This window comes from Amphibalanus amphitrite, unplaced genomic scaffold (assembly GCF_019059575.1).
Source record: "Amphibalanus amphitrite isolate SeventyFive unplaced genomic scaffold, NRLGWU_Aamphi_draft 000421F_arrow, whole genome shotgun sequence".
Lineage (NCBI taxonomy): Eukaryota > Metazoa > Arthropoda > Thecostraca > Balanomorpha > Balanidae > Amphibalanus > Amphibalanus amphitrite.
Window position 1 is genome coordinate 47,972 of NW_024881915.1, and position 19,984 is coordinate 67,955.

A 19,984-nucleotide genomic window follows, 5' to 3' on the forward strand; every position below is an offset into this window, starting at 1 on the left:
ACTATGTCGGAGCTGTTATGAAGCATCCTACAGGTTACGTAGCCAAAGGTTGCTTCGAAATCAGCGTTTTTTTTTTTGGTGTAATCACGGCTGCGTTTTGTTAACAACTGCGATTTAAGACTACCTATAGTTTGATTGGTGCGCTTGATTATGATGAATGATCTGTCCGTATTCCTTCACAGCCAGGTCCTCGGTCTAGGTAGGTAGGCATCAGACATGTGCATGGATCCGAGTGATGGATCTATGATCTCAGTGAATCTCGAAGCAAACTGTAGGTTAGGATCTATGACCCCACCGGATCCGGTGTGAAAAATTTAATCTGGACTTATGATCTCATAGGATCTGACGATAAACCAAAGAACATGGATCTATGATCTCACCGGATCTCAAGCAAAAATTAGCCTAGTTAGGATCTATGATCCCTACGGATATCTCGATAAATTGAAGAGCTGGATCTCGGATTCTGACGCATGCGAGGTCAGGATCCGTGGGATCAGATCCCAGATCCATTTTCTCGGATCCACGTACCTACATGTCTGGTAGGCATGTTAAAATTCTGGGGTAATCGCATTACCCTCGTCCCGTTGACAGTTTTTCTTCGCAGTTTGTAATTGAATACATTGATAGGTAAGCGTGTTTGCGAGTCGGACAGCTTCCGTTGACATCACGTTTATTGATTTCGCAATTGAACGGTTACCTAAACGAACGTCTCCCCCGTTCCTCCGTAAGCTCTTCCCAGGCCCCGCTGGCTTCCCTTCCCTGGCCTTGTCCGGGACTTCGACCGCATGTCACTTGTCAGGCTCAGGGATCGCATCGGCTAGTGCTTTCAGTGATTCGACTTTTCGACTCATTGCGGCAGGGAGGACAGCGGCAGCGCCCTTCCTTTCCCTAAGTGTGCAGATGTTTTTAAGAGGTAGGTCGATACTAGTCACCATTCAGATCGTATATGTTTTATCGTAATAGCCTATGTTTAGTTAGTCCAAGGCCGTATAAGAGAGTTAGTCGTTGCCTTGGTTGCTTTGCTCAAGATTTTATTTGTTGTTTCGCTCGGAGAGAAGGAAAAATAAAATTACTGATAGTGGCGCATGTGCGACATTTCAAAAGTAAAGTGTTTTCATGCTGCCCCGAGCGCTGTTCGGCAGCCGGCTATTTTGTGTGCAGGGTATGACGTATTTCGCGAGCCGACGTCACAGGCGGTGACGTCGGCTCGCGCGCGAGCCGAGCGCCAACGACAAACTAACGGGAACCCTCGGACACCCTCGGGGCATAAACCGCGGAGTAGCATATTGAGCGAGTCTTATAAGGAAAATTCATATATTTTCGTTTCTCAAATGATAATCAGGGTGTCCCTTACCTTTTTACATATCATTTAGGCTTACCTAACACTTCAGTTGCCAAACATCTGCAATTTATTCAAGCCAAGGTATTCTCAGTAAATATCAATGGTATAGACCGAAATCTTTTAAATAAAAACTCCAACCAACAGAAATAAAAATAACTTAATTTATTCCAACCATTTCCTCCAAATAAACAACATAAAAACTCACTTTTACACACATCATTCATAATAAAGCATACTAACACGCCGCTTTTGACAATTGCGGCGTCGAGTGGCGCGCTGCTAGCGCTCTTTTTCGATCGCAGAGACCCTGCACGCGCGCGAGCACACTACGTCACGTCCGGGGGCACAGGTATATGAAAAATCGCAGTGACGTAACACTTTTCTCGCTTCTCATTGGTCAATAGCCCGTTGCCGGGGTAACGTGCACGTATGTGAGCGCGGGCAAGAGTACTAGCCGGCCGCCGATCAGGGCTCCGATTTCATGATTTTTGTCTGTATTTTCTTAACTTTTTTTGTCGAGATATATGGATGAAACTACTCCTATTTATGTAATGACTGTTTTGAAAAAGAAAAGAAACATTCTAGTAACGTGTTTTCAAGAATAAGAGCTTGCAACTAATATATCGGCTTCAAAATATTTTCTGCAGTTTGTCTTGTGAACTCACCTTACCTTTTGTTTATGTTTATATTGTGGACGTTGTGAATACTTCAACTTGTGGATACATTGGGCTTTGCGTTTTATTTTGTAACAATTTGCGAAAGGGGACGTGCGTAAAGAAGACGTGGATCAAAAGCATTTATTGATTTTGAATGTCACTGAAGTGGCATGGCAAATGCAGTGTTTTGATAAGCTGCAACTGGCTGCAACTCAATAATGATAAACATGGAGTGAGAGTGGACTCGTGTGGTGTCTAGTTATAATTCAATTTCATTTCAATATCAACCAGCACCAATTGTTGATCTATCTTTTATAATGATGAATTTGCTTAAAAAGTGGATTTTCTTCATTGCTTCTGCTCATATTTTTCTGGGACTTGTTGCTTTTGTTGGAAGTGAACTTCAGGCTAATAATGATGGTCAGGCCTGTCTCCAAGGGTCAAGTGAAGGTACCTATGTCACTGCTCTTTAGCAGTCGGGCACACTGTGGTATTTCCGATCCATTTATGGAAACGTTTCCATTTTTGGAACAATGTTCCAAAAATGGATACGCCGTTTCCAAAAATAGAAACAATCTGTTCCATAAATGGAGACGCTGTGTGCATCGCTACCTTTAAAGCAAACTGGGCATTGATTGGTGCAATTTGGCATGCGCGGGATGCCACCAATCGACAGCCAGCATTCTAGTTTATGTTCCTGTTCTTCGACTTTCCGATCAGAAAACCGAAAGTTGACGAACGAGGCGATGCTTATAACATGTTGACGTGATAAAAAATTCACACGTTTTTCTAATCGAAAATAATAACATTTATGAATGTTTTGAACAAAAATTAACGTTTTTAACAGACTACTGAAAGACTGACCCATTGATTGGAACAACCACATCACCGGGAACTTCAGTTTTTCATTCATTTTCACGCTGCGTTTTCCGGTGTACCAGCGGCCTGGTCGTCGTCAATCTTTGATTAAATCGCATGAATGTTGTTGCAAAGCCCTATTTGGAGACTTAAGTGGGCATTATATGATATTTCAAATGTGCTGAATATGATCGTAGGCTCGGTTCAACGTAAATCTCCGTGCAAATACGTAAAAAGCAGGATGGAAATAAGGTCTGCACCGTCGTCACACCAAATACCGTTGTGTTCTGACGATGAATTTATTCATTTTAGCTCATGTGTAACATTGATATTAATTTTATATATTGAAATGATATCTACGCTTTATGTATTGCCCACTTTGGACCACATCTGTCCAGTAGTTTCTGGGAAATCTTAGTTTTAGTTGACTTTTGAATGTGCTCAAGTTGCTGCGCGTAAGGTATTATTATCGAACCCGACGTCCAAGGTAACTGCCGAGAGCCGAGATGCTAAACCAGTCCCAAAACATCAAATTTTTAGTTGCATGTGAATTTTAAAAACACATTTAAGCTAAGTTTGCACACATTTGACTTCAGCGTTTCTATTTTTGGAACATCGGCGTTTCCATTTTTGGAAACTAAGTCTCCATAAATGGATACGATTCAGGAGCATTTTAAAGACGTGAATTTTAATGCATACCACAGCTTTCCATGCAAGAAGACAAGTGCTTTTGGTGTATCTGAGCTTGTTTTACGCGAAACAGTTGTTATACATCGAATCCAGCCACCCTCGGCAAGAAAATATGTGCGGAGATGTTAGCGTTTCTATTTATGGAACGAGCGTTTCCATTTTTGGAACAGAAGAGTAGTCAAAATTGGTAACGTTTCCAATAATAGAAACGTCTCCATAGATGAATCGGAGATACCACAGTGCGCCCGACTGTTATTATTATTTGTTACCTACATCCTATCAGTGATTGCTGCCTTCAAATTCCATTATAGATAGCATTGACCAAGGCATTTGATCCTTCATTTTTGTGCATGTCACAGTCATTACTGATTTTATATTGCTTAATGGTTAACTTAATCGGAACAAAATATCAAGCATGTTTTGATTTTTTATTGAAATATTATTGCTTGCACTAAACATATTGATAGCTGTATTTTTATAATTTTCCTTTTTTCAGATGCTGAAAGCTGCATACCAAGACAGATGGAGTCTGACTCAGGCAATACTCGTGCATCAACTTCCTTCAGTGGCACTCAGCTGAAAAGTGTAAGCCTTAGCTGACTACTAGCAAATGATAAGCCTGGGGCATTTGGACTAAAAAAAAAACAAGGAATACACTTCCACAATCCATGAACCAGTAGATCCTAGATATTTCATTTTATTCATGAAAAACAACAACAATATTAAATAACAATGAATAGATAGATTGGTAAATTTGCCAATCCGATATGGGCTCAACCATATATCCCAGAATAAGATTGAAGTAGTATGGGTGTACAAATTTGCCCATGCTGTATCCACATACCCCTCCACATGACATGACCATTTATGTTGGCTGTGTGTGCTGAGAATTAAAAGGGATTGTGCTTATCTGTGTACTGGTAGATGTTCATGGCTTTATTTGGATTTTTTTAGGATCTTAGGTATTTTCATGCAAATGGGGCTGGGTTATCTACATAGAGATGGTTTACTTATTTGCAAACTATTTTATAAGCTAACTACCTATTCAATTAGTAAAATAAAGCTCTTGGGCATGCATGTCAATGTGTTAAGTGATAAGCATTCTTGAGATTGAAATAGTAGGTTTGAATGATTAATAGGTATGGTACCTACCCTACATTTGCTTTTTCTCTATACAATACCAATACAATGAACTTGCCTTGGTGACATGGAATGGAAGGAATACTTATATGTATACACTTGACTATGCACTTGCCTCATTGGAGTATGTCTTCCACCTGAATGGCAAGTGCTTTAGCTACAGGATGTTTTAGGAACTTCAGACCAGACTGGTGTGTAACTACGGTCAGTACCTGGGCATCAGCACCTGTCTGTGTGTTTCAGCCCGCTGACCCGGCACCGGCGGAGGCAGAGTGGTCGGAGCCGCCGTCCGCGGCCGACCGCCAGTGCTCCGGGTCGTGTCGCCGCCTGCCGCCGCCCTGTCTCAGCTGCCGGTTCAACAGCTCGTGCGTGTACGGAGCCAACGTGACGGTGCGCTGCCGACCGGCGGAGGGCGTCAGCTGCACGGTGAGCCCGCCGGTGACGCTGAATACGCGGTGACGTGTGGACGTCTCTGGTCGAAACGAGCGACTGAACGTGAAACGAGTGACCAAATGTTACCCTAATATGCTTGCTACTCAAGGCTTCCTGCTTACATGAGTGACTAAATTGCTACTGCCGATTGACTTCTTACATAAAAAGTTGATGAAATGCCAACTGCAGTAATTTTGTACCGAAGCAGCCCATAAGCGAAATTACAAATGGGATGCTCATTCATCCTTTATCCGTCGCTTACGCTACCTTATATGATCTGAAAAGTAATAACATCGTGTTACTTCATATTCTTGCGAAACATGGGGCCAATCGGGCTGGCATTGTAAAATCACGTTCCCCGTCGTCGGTCGTCGTAGTCGTGTGGCCCGTGAACGTGAGAACCGATATACCTATTACCTACCAGCTAAAGACTCTGGCCGAGGTCTTGCCACCGGTAATGGCAAACAAGCTATGGCTTGGGTTATACCACGTCACTATGATCACTCATCGGCCTGATTGTCTGTTCGTTTCAGGGTCGAAATGACTCGTTCGACCGGACGATGGTGTGCGCCTATTGTTACCAGACGCCCGTCTGGCAGCACAGCTGCAGCATGTGCGACGCTTCGGTGGTGCACAAAACGCCCGGACGCAAGTTCTACAGGTGAGTTGGCCGATGACCAGGTAGTGGTCTCCGGCTGTCGATGCGGTATGCGCCTCGGTTACTACGACAGCGCCACCTATGACACGCGTCCGTGGATCTCTAAACCTTCTCCGCGCTCCAGCCAATGTGGTCTGAATGGTCTTTGAAGCCCATGTTGACTCGTTAAAAATGCAGTCGAAATATGGTCTCTCGGAGTCAATAGTGTACCGTATTGCTGTTTCCCTGAGCGTCAAGACAGTGAATGCCAATATATTACATGTAATGGGCGACAGCTGAAATTGTAATACTAATGCAGCGTATCCGTTCGCGGCAACCGTTGTACCCTGTCGTGCTACTCTCTTCACCACAGTGTCCTCACTTCTCCGACCCCAGGGCCAACTGCACGGTGGACGAAAACGTTCTGTGCATGGGCAACCGGACGTTCTACAAGCGTCTGGTGTGCAAGTGGACCAAGGGCGACCGGTGGAGCACCGCGCTCACGCTCAGCATCATACTGGGAGGCTTCGGCGTCGATAGGTGAGCGGTGGGAGGGACTGATGGCCAACAACAACATTTCCAACAACGCACTATTCACCCATCAGTGATGGGTGAGTAGTGGGACGGGTGGGTAGGTAGGCGAGAGATGGGACGGGTGGGTGGGTACACTATCATATGTAGATCAAAAACGTTCATACTTCAATTTACGAATTTTAGAATCTTTACACATATTTGAAGCGAAACTGACCATCAATGACCGATCATCTGAGTTTGGTATTTATCGTGTTTTACAATCGCTTGTATTGGACATCCAGTGACATGTTAACAAAAGGGTTGTTCTCGTCATTGTGGTGTGTCATTTGTGCAGTGTGCACGACCCTTTTCAACGACTCGTGTCGTACACGAGCCTCTATAGACCCACCGTTCTCTATTCACACGTCTTCTCCCCGGTAGGTTCTACCTGGGCCACTGGCAGGAGGCGATCGGAAAGTTCTTCAGTTTCGGCGGTCTGGGCGTGTGGACACTGATCGACGTGGTGCTCATCGCCATCGGCTACCTCAGTCCCGCTGACGGCTCGCTCTACATCACGTGACCGGCTGCCGTAACAACCGACCGTGTCACGTGACTCTGTGCGGAACGATGGAGCCATGGCACGTGACAGACCGTGCGACAGCTGGCCGTGTCCCGCGAGTGATTGCATCACGGACGTTCTGAATGGCGGGAGTGGCCGTGGCGCTGACTGCAAACCACATGAGCCATGCCGACTGTATCTAGACTGTGCCCAGTCGCGTGTCATCCCTGCTCAGCGTTAGTGCGACCGGCCGTTAAGTCAGAGACGGATTTATCGGACACGTGACTGGCACCTACGTGTCTGACTCGATGTGTGTGAGTTGGCAAGGTTCAGCGGACTCCTCAGTATGAAGTGGATGAGTGGCGGTGGCCGTCCTGCTGTCTAGTGATGGAGGGAGACTTCAGTAGCAGCGGTCCCTTTTTTGAGTCTGTGTTGAGTGGTCGCTCGGCAGTCCCCGTGATCTCTCATCGGGATGGGTTGGTGCCTGGAGGTTATTCATTCACACCCATCATTTTCCGCACTTCTCGGTGTCGTAGACAGCGCGGGGTTCTCCGACCCGCAGTACCGGTTCCGGCGGATACCCGCAACTGAAGTGATTCCGCGACCTTTGTACGGTCTCCCATTGGTCGATGGGAGTGGGTGGGCCGGGGCAGCTGACCGGCGCCCCTCGCCGCCCGATACTGCCCCCGCAGCTCCGCTCTAATCTGCACACACGGATTACTGCGGACGGCCGCGATAAGGGCGTTTTTGCCAGTCGAAGGTCGTGCTATCGCGACAGGCCCGAATGAGCTACGGGCGCGCTGCCGGACGCCGGTTATTTATCGCCCCGGACCGGATCGCTCGCGCGGGACCGAACTGTGCGTCTAAAGGCGGTTAGACACGGTGCGTAGAGCTGAGAGTAATGGCATTAAGCGATGAAAGAAGCTGTGATATTGTTTGGATGTTAAGTGGTGTAGATTCGGATTTGTTTCTTGATGCTGTACAGTGTACAGCACAATGTTGCGTCGTGTCATCAAACAACACGACAAAATGCTAATATGAACGTAATACATCTGGACTATTTTTGTCTTTTACCGAGTTTGTTCCCGAAAGTTCCAATAGAACCGGACATCGGCCCCCGCTGGCAGATAAGCAGCATTTTTTTCTGCCTATTGTCACCGTCTCAGACTCAGTTGACACTCGGCTGTTGACCGACAAGATAGCGCTGCTTGCGTCACTCCCTACCCTCCAAGTCGAGTGCTTTCGCCGGATGGTATTCAATGACACCAACTAACAAGTACCACGGCTTCAATGTATTTATCGGCTCCGCCCTCTCACCGTCCGGCTGCCGCCACCGCCCGTCACCCGCCGGACAGTCGGCTAGACCGGCGGCCGGCTGAACGCTGTCCGAGGCACACCGCGGTCCGGCCGACACGGCGTCGGTTCGGCGCCCCTCCGCGAAGTATGAGCAATCAAGGTGTTTAAATGCTGGTGGTATACGCTCATCAGATAAGCCGTACCATGCATATGCTAGGGTATGTGTCACACAATACTGGAATTCGTAATATATACATCATCTGCATGCATGCCGATTGTGAATACCTAGCTGGAACCATATCCGAAAGACTGCTGAGACGCACAGCCAGCCAACCAACGAACAAGACCGCACCATACGCCTATTCACCAACTATCGATTGCCTAAAATACTGGGGCGAAGCGGGGCCCAATAACATGTCCTCAAACGAGCTGGCTCTGGATGGGCGGAGTGCCGCCGCCACCCGACCGGCAAGTAATTGGCATCGTTCTCACAGCGAGATGTCTTTACGGCGGTGCACCGCGCCTATCCGACCTTAGTCCTGCTTGGTGACGTGGTCGGCGGCCATCTCCCGAGCTGGAATAGACGAGAGCGTGGTGTCACCAATCAGTCGGACGGCAGATCAGAAGTCGAGGCATTCGGATAGGGAATGGAATATGCCAGCAAAAAAAAAAAAAACATGCGTAGCAGCAAAGACGCACACCAGATCCATGGCGTTACGAACCAAAAAGCACGTTACTTAAAGTGGAAGCAGCAAATCACGATACTTGAAGTGGAAGCCTGGTGGAAACAGCAATACAGTTGGGGAAAACAGTGGGAATGGACCGACAGAGCGTTTAGCTGTGTGGGGAATGAATCCAGAGAACCGATATTTTTTACAATGACCGCAAGTCACAGAAAATCAAGGGCCAGCACAGCACCGGACACCTATCGCGTCTCATCCGAACCAACTCAGAAACGTCTACAAACGTTCAGCCCGGAGCTTTCGGCGCTATCACGTACCTTTCTCAGCAGAGAGATCGACGTACTTCTTGGCCTTTTCGGCCACCTCGTTGGCGATATCGTCCACCTGCGACTCGTACTTGAGGAAGTAGGGTCGGATGAGCTGGCGGTACACGACCAGGCTGCCGTTCCAGGAGGCGGGCGCCGCGCACCAGGCCAGGAACAGACACTTGAACAGCCAGTAGAACGGGAACCAGCTGAGCAGGATGTCGGAGAAGAACTCGACGGTGCCGAACACGGCGTACACCACCCAGTAGGTCAGCCACTGGGTGTCGTCCTCCTTGCGGGTCGACTCGAGCGCCTTGATGGACGCGTACGCCGGGTAGACGAACGCGATCAGGTTACAGAGTAGGCCGGCGCCGTAGCCGAAGGCCAGGTAGAGCAGAACGAACGCGATGGCGCCTGCGGAGGAGAGGAGACGATGGTTACTTGTCGTTGAAATAATCGCACATAGCATTGAGCGTGGGCGTACCTGTTTAAATATAGCTGATAGAACACATCAAGCAATTGTCTGTTGACTCAATTACGGAAACAAAACTATCAGCGGATCGTCTTTATTCAAAACAATTGCAGTAAATCATTGAGCAGCGAGCACCTGAGAACATGCTTGCAATATTTGGCGAATATTCCCGAAATGGCAGAGCGTAATCGGGCCGCCCGGTTCTCATTAGCTTCCGGTTGGACCACCCGACAGCCGGCCGGCCGCGGGGGTCAAGGGTCAAAGGTCATGGGGCGTGAGACAATGGACAGCCGGAATGTGGGAACTGCGACGCAACAATTAGCATGTGACCCGTGCATTGAACAAAGACGACGGCGCAGGAGCGGAGCAGACTACAGAGGGTAGTAATATTAGGGACGGCAGCATAGACAGAATACTTCTGAGGGCAGATATGAAGTGGATGGCGAACGGAGCCTGTGGCCGTAGAACAGCTAGCTGGGACGGACTGGATCCGGAAGTCAGACTAAACGTGCGGAAGTACAGTAACGAACATAAATACACATAACACATTCAATATTAAACAGCTACGTCCGAAAAAATATATCAACACTGCTAGTAAGCATTCCTAATAAGAATTCATCTGATAACCTTTCCCAATAGGTATTGATCTGGTAGGTTCGGCGCCGCAGCCGCAGTCCCTGCTGCAACTACCGTTCGATAACTTTGTTCCCACGGTGACTATCGCTATGATTTTAGCACATCATTTCATCTGTAACTGGTAACGATTCACTCTTCGAAATCATCTTCCGAGAAGCTATTTCATACGACCGCCGGCGCCGGGCGAACTGAACTCAGAAACGAGCGCTGATTCGGACTGATGACAGAGTCTCTATAAACAAACCGGTCCAGATTCCTCGTTACGCAAGCCGCAGAACCAGTCTCCGGACACGGACAATACTCATTCTCGGCCCTTTTCCTCCGTACCAGCGGACCTCCGTGCCGCGTCTCCGTGAACCTTTCAGCGCCACGTCACCGTTCCCCGTCGTAACGCGCTTCCTGTCCAAGGCGATTGCGAAACATTTCTAACTGACAACACATCCCGTTAAAACAGGTGAACGACGTAGAGGCTGGTGCATGCGCCCTTATAAAAGTTTCCGTGTGATTAGCAATACCGTTAGTTCCTCACAGCGCACCGACAACTCAGAGAGGCCCTTACTTGTACCGTCACGTAGCGCGACTAGTTCACAGGATGACGTCAGAGCTGTGATTGAACATCTGGAGCGCGCAGATGGCCGAGCCGACAAAAACCCTCGGCAACAACTAACAAACAACTGCTGCGGCCGGCCGGGCCCCCGCCACGTCTGTGCCACGTCGACAGTTTGCCGCCGCCAGGACGACACGTCGCCAATCCCAACATCGGACACGTCTCTATGTGCTGGCTAGATCAGAGTTCGGATGACTCATCGGGACCTTGAGTGGTAGTCTCAGTGCCGGTCAGCTCTCAGCCGCTGTGATCAGGTGGCGGTGACGCACGGATAATGAGCGCCCAAAACAGGTGTCTCACCCAGACACTGCCACCTGTGGCAGCGGCGGTGATGCATTGCACTGGCACCTGTGTCTGCCACAACTGTACGCACAGCTGGAGCAGATGACACACACGGCGCCGTGACCCGACCCCTCTGACCTACCGTACGCAGCCAGGTTGGCCGGCTGAGCCGGGCTGAAGTCATGCTCATCGAGCCACAGAGGAACGGCCATGGCGTGCGGCGGAGACGGCGCGTCGGCGGCGACTGGCGGCGCGGCCCGGCCAGGTACCGCCGCCGGCCGGATTTGCGGTGGTTCCGTCACGGCCAGCCACGCCGCCGGCAGTCCGCAGACGGACGGAAGCCGCACCGGGCCACGTGGCCGGCGTGGGAGCCGGGCGGGGCACTGTCGTGACCGAAGCAGGGGAGGTGCCGCGAATCGACAGTGGAACTAGCGGCCACTGCAGGTATGATCGGATGCAATGCCGTATTCTACAAACAGCCGGCATCAATAGAAATTAAAGTAGCAGCAGCTGGCAAGAACTTTAGAACGCTGTAGCAATGCTAACATATCGGACGATCTGAGCTATGACAGTGCTGCCAATGGCAAACAGGCAATTCCCTCTTGCCCACACAGTTCATGGAAGAAGCATCTCTCACCACCGCTAATACCTATAGCACCAGACAAGTGCTGACGCTCCCAGTATCACTATCGAGCTGTCAAAGTTCACGTTTGCGTCACTGCTGTAGTCTACAGCTGATGCGCTTCTGCCGAGTCACACGAGCTGCCCATCCCACTGACAGCGGCCTCGTGCAGGCAACGGCACCAGCGGCCACAGAGGACATTACCTGCGATCCTCTCGCGATGTTTGAGCACGAACGGCCGCGCCTTGGCGACCGGGTCGCTGAGGGCCGGTAGGCGGGCGTCCACCGTACGCTGGAGCCAGTCAAAGGCGGCTTCCAGCCGTCCGCCGGCTGCCGAGCCGGCGGCATTCACAGCTGATTTGGCGGCGTCCACAGCCGATTTGGCAGCGTCTGCAGTTGAGTCTACAGCGTCCACAGTTGAGTCTGCTGCGTCCACAGTTGAGTCTGCTGCGTCCACAGTTGAGTCTGCTGCGTCCACAGTTGGTTTGGCGGCGTCCCCAGCCGAGCCGGCGGCGTCCATGGCCGGGCCAGAGTCCACCTCAGGTCTGTCGTCTGTCTCCTGGTGCGCGGCGCTCTCAGCCATGGTGGTGGCGTGCCCGTCGGTCGGTCCCGTCGCAACTGACGCACAGCTCGCCGCCCGGGGTGAGGTGAACAGAGAGCACCTGTGTCGCCACTCGGCCGCTCAGGTGGTCGACACTTGCGGGGCCGCCGACTGATGACAGGCTCACAGAGGGGTAGATATAGCCACTCGACGGCCCGTGGCAGAGACGGAGTGTTCGGCCAGATACCCACGGCACTCTCAGCGCCGGGTATTGTGCACCGAATCACCGGTCCGACCAACTGAGTCCAACAGTCGCGCTACGGTGCTGTTCTTGGCGCCGGTTTGAGGAAAGTTGCGGGACTGGGAAAACCGGACGAAAGCGCCTCTTCCTCAAAGCTCCCACTGACAGCCGAAAAAACGACGGTGAATATTAACAGAACTTATCATGAATCATACTTTCTGGAATTTACCTTTGGCACTCAAACAATCATGTAATGCTTTTCTCATAGCATAGACATCCAACAATTTCAACAATTTCAGAAACCTATTGAATTTTCGATGAAAGGAAACATAAATAGTTCTTTTTATTAAAAAAAATTACACTTACAATGCGCAATTATAAGCTAAAAACACCACTAGTGTAATATTTTATTAGCTTACTAGTGCCTTAACATTTCCCTGGATTAAAATAAGTGATTAAGCAAGGTATTCACTGAATCCTCTTGTTAAAAGTCAGGAGGCATAGACAAGTTTAGGTGCAAGTGACTAAACTATTAACCCAATGCTCTATATAACAGAAGTTGCCAAAAAGCTGTTGAACAAGACTGAAGCTGATATGATGTGGCCCTTCTTTAATCCTGATCTAAGTTACATATATTTTATGTAGATTGTGAATACATTTGGCATTTAGCAAGTGGAATAGTCATCAGAAGTAGGTACCTACATATTTGATTTTGCTTCTCTTTTGACCTCACCAAGTAACCATAAAATAGAAGCTAGATACCATGTGTTAAACTAACTAAAAAAGTATTGTCACATGGTTAAATAGGTAGGTAACTTTAGCATGATGTCAATCACAAGCCACAGTGCATATCTATTTATATATCAACATTATCAGACACTGGTGCACTTCTTTGCCGCCATTATGCCAAATCAATATTTGTGCAAATCAAAGTGGCATGTACTACAATCATGCCATTACACAAATATGCATCCTCTCGCTCCCGCACCTCACGCGGGTGGCGCGTGAGGTGCGGGAGCGAGACGGTGACCGCGTAGTACCGTGCCGGCTGCCGCGTGTGGGCTCGTGCGGGTTCACAGTCCGGCCTGTGGACATCGATATGCTGCGCAGGGTGGTGTTCTCCATGCGAGGCACCTCTGCGTGTGGACTCGACGGGGTGTCGATCAAGATAGTTAAGCTGTGTTTTGATGTGATTGGTCCGATCTTACAACATGTTATTAACAACTGTCTGACCCGAAACGACTTCCCTGGCTCTTGGAAGCATTCTGTGGTGCGACCCATTTTCAAGTCAGGTGACCCGACTTTGCCGGCCAATTATAGGCCGATATCGCTTGTGCCCGTCATCGCCAAGATCACTGAGCGGATCGTCCAGCGTCAGCTCCATTATTACCTCTCTAGCAACTTTCTTCTCTCGGACAGTCAACATGGATTTCGGCCCAACCATTCGACTGCTTCCGCTCTTATTAACGTCTCCGATAGTATACTCTCAGCCATGGACAACAGCGAAATTTCTCTCCTGTGTCTCATTGACCTAAGTAAATGCTTTGATATCATCAACCATTCTAAATTACTTGACAAGCTCCAACTACTTGGGATTGACGCTGGATGGTTCCGCTCATATCTTGAGGGCCACACACAGAGTGTATGCATCAGTGATGGTAGGGGTCACCGCGTACTCTCCAAGTCACTGCCAAACCATGTTGGTGTGTTCCAAGGCTCGGCCCTCGGGCCTTTGTTGTTCACTTGCTTTGCGAACGACATGAGCCTGCATGCCCTTGATGCGCGTATCGTTCAGTACGCTGACGATACGCAGGTGCTCGTCAGTGGCCGTAGGACAGCGATGAGCGACACAGTGACTAGAATGGAGACGACCCTGGCAGCCCTCAGTGACTGGTTTGCGGCCAATGGGTTGAAAGTCAATGCCACCAAGACTGAATTGATTGCGTTTGGCAGCCGGCAGAGCATGCGCAACCTGCCTGACATAAATGTAAGATTTAGAGACGCCGTCTTGAAACCGTGTCAAAAGGTCAAGAATCTGGGCGTGACCTTCGATTCTTACCTCACCTGGGATGACCATGTTGCTGCCATTGTTGGTAAATGTTTCGGAGCGCTGATAGGATTGAGCCAGGTGCGCCACTACATACCAGAGGAAACGATTGTGACGCTTGTGACTGCCCTTGTTCTCTCACATGTGCGGTACTGCCTGCCCGTTTACGGGAACTGCTCGAAAGGGAACCTCGCACGACTTGATAAGGTCATTAATTTTGCCGCAAGGGTTGTGTCTGGCCGTCGCAAATATGACCACGTGGCTGATGTAAGGGACGCGCTGGGGTGGCTCTCGGCTGGTGACCTATCGTCGTACGATACGCTGGTGCTACTGCACAAGGTTATCCGAACGGGCGAGCCAGCTGACATTGCCGCTATGTTTCGCCGAAATGAGGAGATGCGCGAGCGAGCGACTAGACGGGATAGCAGGCTGTGGCTACCTGGCATCCACACAGAGGCGGGGCGTCGAAGGTTCAGCTACCGTGCAGCCATGCAGTACAACGCTCTGCCCAGTGATTTTCCGGACATGTCAACAAACAAGTTCAAATCATCGCTCAAACGTCGCTTTCAACACTGATTTAGGCTTATGCATATGGGTTGCATGTATGTCAGCTGAAATCTATTCATGCATAGCCATGCGTTTTGGTGAGTTTTGTGTGATATGTTGAGTGTGATGTCTTTTTGTTCCATTCTCATATGACGCGGGAGCGTAATAGCCACAACTACCTGTGGATGCCCCCCAGATGTTAAATACAATACAATACAATACAATACACAGCCTAGTGGACAACATGCTGGGCTCCCATCTTGATAGCAGCAAGCTTATCCCATTACTACCATAATTTTATTCCACCATCCAGCCTTTGGCCGGCATTCCAGCTCATGGAACTTCAATGAACAACTTCAGAAATATTTGCTGCAGTTTTGGGGCACTATACAAGTGAATAAAGCTGACAAAACACATGTGCTGTGGTAAAACATTGCATAGGTACCTCCACAATTAATATTCAAGAATTGACCTTGGGTCATATATGACCCACCCAGCATTAATGGGTTAAAAGGTCTACATCTACTCAGATGGTGCAGACTGCAGGGTGTTATTTCACATCCATTGCTATACAAATTAGATGGTAACTGCTGAGAGCCATGATATAAAAAAACCTAGAGAATCATGTTGTCCTGTGCCTACAGCCTACAAAACATTGCACTCTTGACATTTCTGGCACATCTTTTGGCAGCCCGAATTTTTATCCTTCTCAATTCTCTTCCAAAGAGTAAGCAAGGGTAAGGAAACCCAATGGGTGGGCTGTACATGTGAGCAGGCTAAAAAATTCACCATTGAACTGGGCGAGGGAGGACTTATGTGACAGGGTTGTGTTTGTTTGTTTGTTGGGGGTTTGTTTGTTAGTTAAGGGTGCCAACTGCAAGATCATTTTAAGCCCATTGGCAGGGTTGTGGGTTTAAGGCATTACACAACAAGAAACACTTCTGTCTAGGTCTCCGAAGAGTGGAATCCAGACCCAACCCAACCCATTCCATACGTAAGATTAAATTATAAAGCTAAAAATATTAAATAATGATTCAAAAAGTTCTGCACTTGGGCCATTACAAATTACCAAATAGTAATATAGGTACCTACCTGCAACGATGTACAGACGGCGAACACCAGTTTTGGTTTCCAGAGTTTCCAAGTGCTCCGTGAACATGTTCTTTTGATGCAATTTCACATCAATATCCTTCATCAAATTGTTAATTCTTTCAGTCATGATGAGCACTCTTCCTTCTGGCCAAAAACGATAAGAACGCGAAAAAATCCCACCGCGCGCGGACAAGACTGGGAACGGAAAGAGCGGAAATGGGCCGTCTGAGTTTAAGCCGGCTAATCATTTGTCTACTTTGTCACTTCTTTCTCGCCATTTATGGCGCAACTCATCCAAACATAACAACTTTGTTCAATGACATTTCTTTGACGTCAGACTCTAGTAATTAAAATTATTTTATTTTAAAAGTGCTTTTTATTTCACTTCAAATATATATTACTGCCATAATATCTCAAATTATTTCAATTCAAACCATAACATTCCTCATTACATCAACGTGATTACAAATATATACCATGATGTCACTTGTGTGACTGCCTGCTGTTGTGCAGCCCGCATGATAGAAGCTTTATTGCCTGCTCAATAGATGGCACTGTGCACGAGCGCCTGAAGTTAGGCAGTACCGCATTACATATCGCACCTTGGTGGGGTTCTTCAAAGTGAGAAAGAAGCACATATGGTTTAAAATCGATATTTTCTAGACAGTCGAACAACTGAAACAAACCATGTTACCCCTGATCAAACCAGCAACAACTGAGCCAGGTGAACTGAAACAAACACCATATCTGTCCAAAGTTATACGCTGGTTAGGGGTCGATAACTTGACCCGGAATCTGAGTCCAGGTCTGTATCCAAATACTGTGGAGTCCGGGCAGCCCATTTCGTTAGCCCACGCAACTCTGGGCAGGGGCGGATCCAGCCGATCCGTTTCGGGAGGGCGAAAGTCTCCGACCTATACGGCGACCCCGACCCACTGCCGTACCGGTGACCAAGCGACTTTACAACGCCACACTACACCAGCATACATTCAGTTGAGGGAGTCCCATCTTTTATCAGCATACCGATCCAAATCATCATTAGCGAGCGGTCAGCTCCTTTCTTCAGATTGACCGTCACGGAAAGTCCTGCTTTTCGTCCAGATAGGCATCGACGTCGTCTTAGATTTTCTCATCTTTGGGAGGGGTAAAAAAGTCTTGCCCACACGAATTAGCTTTGGTGAGGGCAAATGCCCATTTTGCCCTCCCCTGGATCCGCCACTGCCTCTGGGCTCCTGGATTTCCACGCCCTGCTGGGGGAGGGGGGGGGGGGTAGGAGCACCCCTCCCCCTTCTAACTCGGCTCTTTGGCCACCTAGCGACACGCGGTAAACGACGATCGAAAGAGCGTCGAGAATAATGAAGAAAAAACCTCGGTCACTTTTTGATTAGTTCAAAGTTCATGTCACCAAAGGTCACCGAAGGTCACTTACCAGGTCAGACTTGGATAATTTTCGACAAAACCGGCACATAGCTCAGGAACAGATAGGGCCACAGCGCCGCGGAAAAGCGCAATCGATAGCTCTTTTAACGTTCTCTCGGCGTAATTCTCTCAGCTTTAACATAAGGTCAACGCTTTAGTCTGCAGGGCCAGGGGGCAGAACTGCCAAAACAGACGTTTTTTGCGGGAACAATTTTTCTGCAATACCGTTTGATTTAAAACTTGCATGTGCTTACTTTTAGCAGCATCGTGGTTATCTCATCAAGACGCATCGAATGAACTGTAAGTTAACCTCGAAAGGTCAACTTGAATAGTTGACCTAAGGTCAAGGTCATGACCTGGCCGGAAAAGGCCATATTAGCCGTTTTCACGACGAGCTATCCGGGGAATGCACCTAATTTGACCAAATCTGGACCTAATATGTACCAGATGTGCACCAAATGTGTACCAGATGGCCGTCGTGAAAACAGCTATTGCATATCAGTCGATCCGTATCGTCGAGCTGAATATATATCTAAGGCGTTTTCGTTGCTCTAGCGTGCCGCTATCAAAAGTTATTAGCGAAAAACTGTTAGATATTATTCGTGACCTAAGATGACCTCGGGGACATGATGAGGAGTCACGCACGGGTGCCATTTTTTGGTTCATTGTGTCATGTTTACTTTTGATTCGGTGTTTGAAAGTGTTTAGGAAGGCGTCCGCCCACTCGGTGAGTTTAGCATATCCTGCCAGTTTGAATCAACTCGATAAACAACTCTAGATTTCATGAAAAAATAGTGTATTTTTAGTGTCATTTTGACCATGTACCGGTTTTTGTAACCTTGTGACGGCCTGATATCACTGCAACTCGAAACACCCAAAACACGTGTCAAATTACACCTGCTCCAAGAGCTATTCGGCCACCAAGTGATCTCCAAGAGAAGCGGAAAGCAGTGTGCACATCACAGTCCTGAACTCAACCCGCTGGACTACTGGTTTTTGGAAGCCTGCGAGGACAGCGTCTAGCAACAAGCCCAGTAGCCTGGAGGAGCTGCGTCTCAGCGTCGAGCAGTATACGCGCGTGAAGTGCCAGCAGACACCGCGGAGAGGGAGGGCGCCAGCTTCCTGGAGCGCGTTTAGATGTGCCTTGAGCGTAGATTTGCCCACTTCTAGCACATACGCAAAAAAAGACAAACAGATCCCATTTTTGAAATGATGATGGCAACATCAGTTCGACTGAAAATTTGTCCACCTAATGGGTATCATATAATTTATCAAGCAATTTTCTTTAAGCTGTGAAAGTTTCTTCTTCGTACCTTTTACCACTTTCGGGAAATCACTGCTGAAAAATGACGCGATTTTTGCCCACCCTGTATTGTCGCAATTTGTGTATGAAATTTGGTGGCGCTACGTGCCACGGTTCTTAGATTATTAACGAAATAACACTGTGATTCCGTTGCCGCTTAACTTGTCTTGTCCGATTGTTGAGCCTGGCCTTTTACTGGTTTCCGTGACCTGGTGACCTGACCTGAAATGACTGAGACCGAAATTTTCAGGGAAGGCGCTAAAGCGCTGCTCCAGAGCGTACCTATGCCAGATTTGGCGGCGCTACGCGCCGCCGTTTTTACGTTATTTTAATAAAAAAAAAACTTAGGAGGGGCTTGCATCAACCCCCTGGCCCGGCAAGGGTTAAGTTGCAAGCACTACCTGCAGCAAAGTTCTTCATAGCAAAGCATAAAACGTGGTAATTCCTTGGTGAGGTCATAGGTCAGGTTACGACTGGTCCGGTAGTCTGTGAAGCAGTCTGTGGCCAAAACCTGCTAATTCCCCCTAATCCTCAAATGCTATGGCTCTAAAATGATCTGAACCAACGAGACGGACCTACACATCAATGCATGAAAACAATCAAATGCATATACGTAAAATCACAAAATAGCGCATACCTACCTTGAAATGTGCTTTATCCATTTTGTCTCTAACATTATAAACGTTACGACCTGAATCTGATAAATTTTATTATCCAATAGCTCAGGATTAAACGGTTCGGTTCAGCAATCCTGCAGCATCCGGTCCTAAGTGCAGCGCTTCGAATCATGACATTTGAGTAATTTCACAGTATCGGTGAGAAACGTTCACCTGCCCGCCGCTAAGACCCTTTTAAGCTCCAATCCGGTGGGTACTCCCGAACACGTATGTCCGTTGACGTCTCATGAGGCCCGCCCTCCTAACTGGCTCCCAGAGGGCATCGGGGAGGCCCGCCGACCTCCACCGTCCAGGGGTGGGTCGCCCACGCGCTGCGCTAAACCGTCAGGAAAGGAAGCGTCTTCCCAGCACGCTGAGACGGTATTCATGTATGCATTGCGAGCGTTCA

The 19,984-nt window shown here is 48.5% G+C and overlaps 2 protein-coding genes across 9 annotated transcripts; one reads left to right on the forward strand and one right to left on the reverse strand.

The window, feature by feature from the left end:
* The first annotated feature begins 1,259 nt into the window (after window positions 1-1,259).
* Window positions 1,260-7,900, forward strand: LOC122391104 (TM2 domain-containing protein almondex-like). 6 transcript variants are annotated; one of them, XM_043384761.1, is made up of 7 exons: window positions 1,833-1,890; window positions 2,290-2,448; window positions 4,043-4,131; window positions 4,930-5,112; window positions 5,652-5,779; window positions 6,152-6,295; window positions 6,710-7,900. In XM_043384761.1, the coding sequence occupies exons 2-7, from the start codon at window positions 2,316-2,318 to the stop codon at window positions 6,846-6,848; spliced, it is 816 nt and encodes a 271-aa protein (XP_043240696.1). In that variant the 5' UTR covers window positions 1,833-1,890; window positions 2,290-2,315; the 3' UTR covers window positions 6,849-7,900. The 6 variants fall into 6 exon arrangements, with proteins under 6 accessions (XP_043240699.1, XP_043240698.1, XP_043240696.1 ...); XM_043384764.1 differs by lacking the exons at window positions 1,833-1,890; window positions 2,290-2,448 and adding an exon at window positions 1,260-1,278; XM_043384763.1 differs by lacking the exons at window positions 1,833-1,890; window positions 2,290-2,448 and adding an exon at window positions 1,777-1,832.
* A 204-nt stretch (window positions 7,901-8,104) lies between these two features.
* LOC122391103 (receptor expression-enhancing protein 5-like) lies at window positions 8,105-16,479 on the reverse strand. Of its 3 annotated transcripts, none has more exons than XM_043384757.1 (3): window positions 16,198-16,479; window positions 9,124-9,525; window positions 8,105-8,697 (listed from the first exon to the last, which is right to left on the reverse strand). In XM_043384757.1, the coding sequence occupies exons 1-3, from the start codon at window positions 16,322-16,324 to the stop codon at window positions 8,657-8,659; spliced, it is 570 nt and encodes a 189-aa protein (XP_043240692.1). In that variant the 5' UTR covers window positions 16,325-16,479; the 3' UTR covers window positions 8,105-8,656. The 3 variants fall into 3 exon arrangements, with proteins under 3 accessions (XP_043240692.1, XP_043240690.1, XP_043240691.1); XM_043384755.1 differs by lacking the exon at window positions 16,198-16,479 and adding an exon at window positions 11,935-12,791; XM_043384756.1 differs by lacking the exon at window positions 16,198-16,479 and adding an exon at window positions 11,251-11,668.
* Between the last annotated feature and the right edge of the window lie 3,505 nt (window positions 16,480-19,984).

Excerpts from the sequence above, each read along its gene's own strand:
- LOC122391103 (XM_043384755.1), bottom strand. The coding sequence starts at position 12,313 with ATGGCTGAGAGCGCCGCGCACCAGGAGACAGACGACAGACCTGAGGTG. Across the intron at positions 9,526-11,934 it reads ACATCGCGAGAGGATCGCAG|GCGCCATCGCGTTCGTTCTG; the intron begins GTAATGTCCTCT and ends TCTCCTCCGCAG. Across the intron at positions 8,698-9,123 it reads CGATCTCTCTGCTGAGAAAG|CTCGGGAGATGGCCGCCGAC; the intron begins GTACGTGATAGC and ends CGTCTATTCCAG.
- LOC122391104 (XM_043384761.1), top strand. The coding sequence starts at position 2,316 with ATGATGAATTTGCTTAAAAAGTGGATTTTCTTCATTGCTTCTGCTCAT. Across the intron at positions 5,113-5,651 it reads CGGAGGGCGTCAGCTGCACG|GGTCGAAATGACTCGTTCGA; the intron begins GTGAGCCCGCCG and ends TGTTCGTTTCAG. Across the intron at positions 5,780-6,151 it reads CCCGGACGCAAGTTCTACAG|GGCCAACTGCACGGTGGACG; the intron begins GTGAGTTGGCCG and ends CTCCGACCCCAG.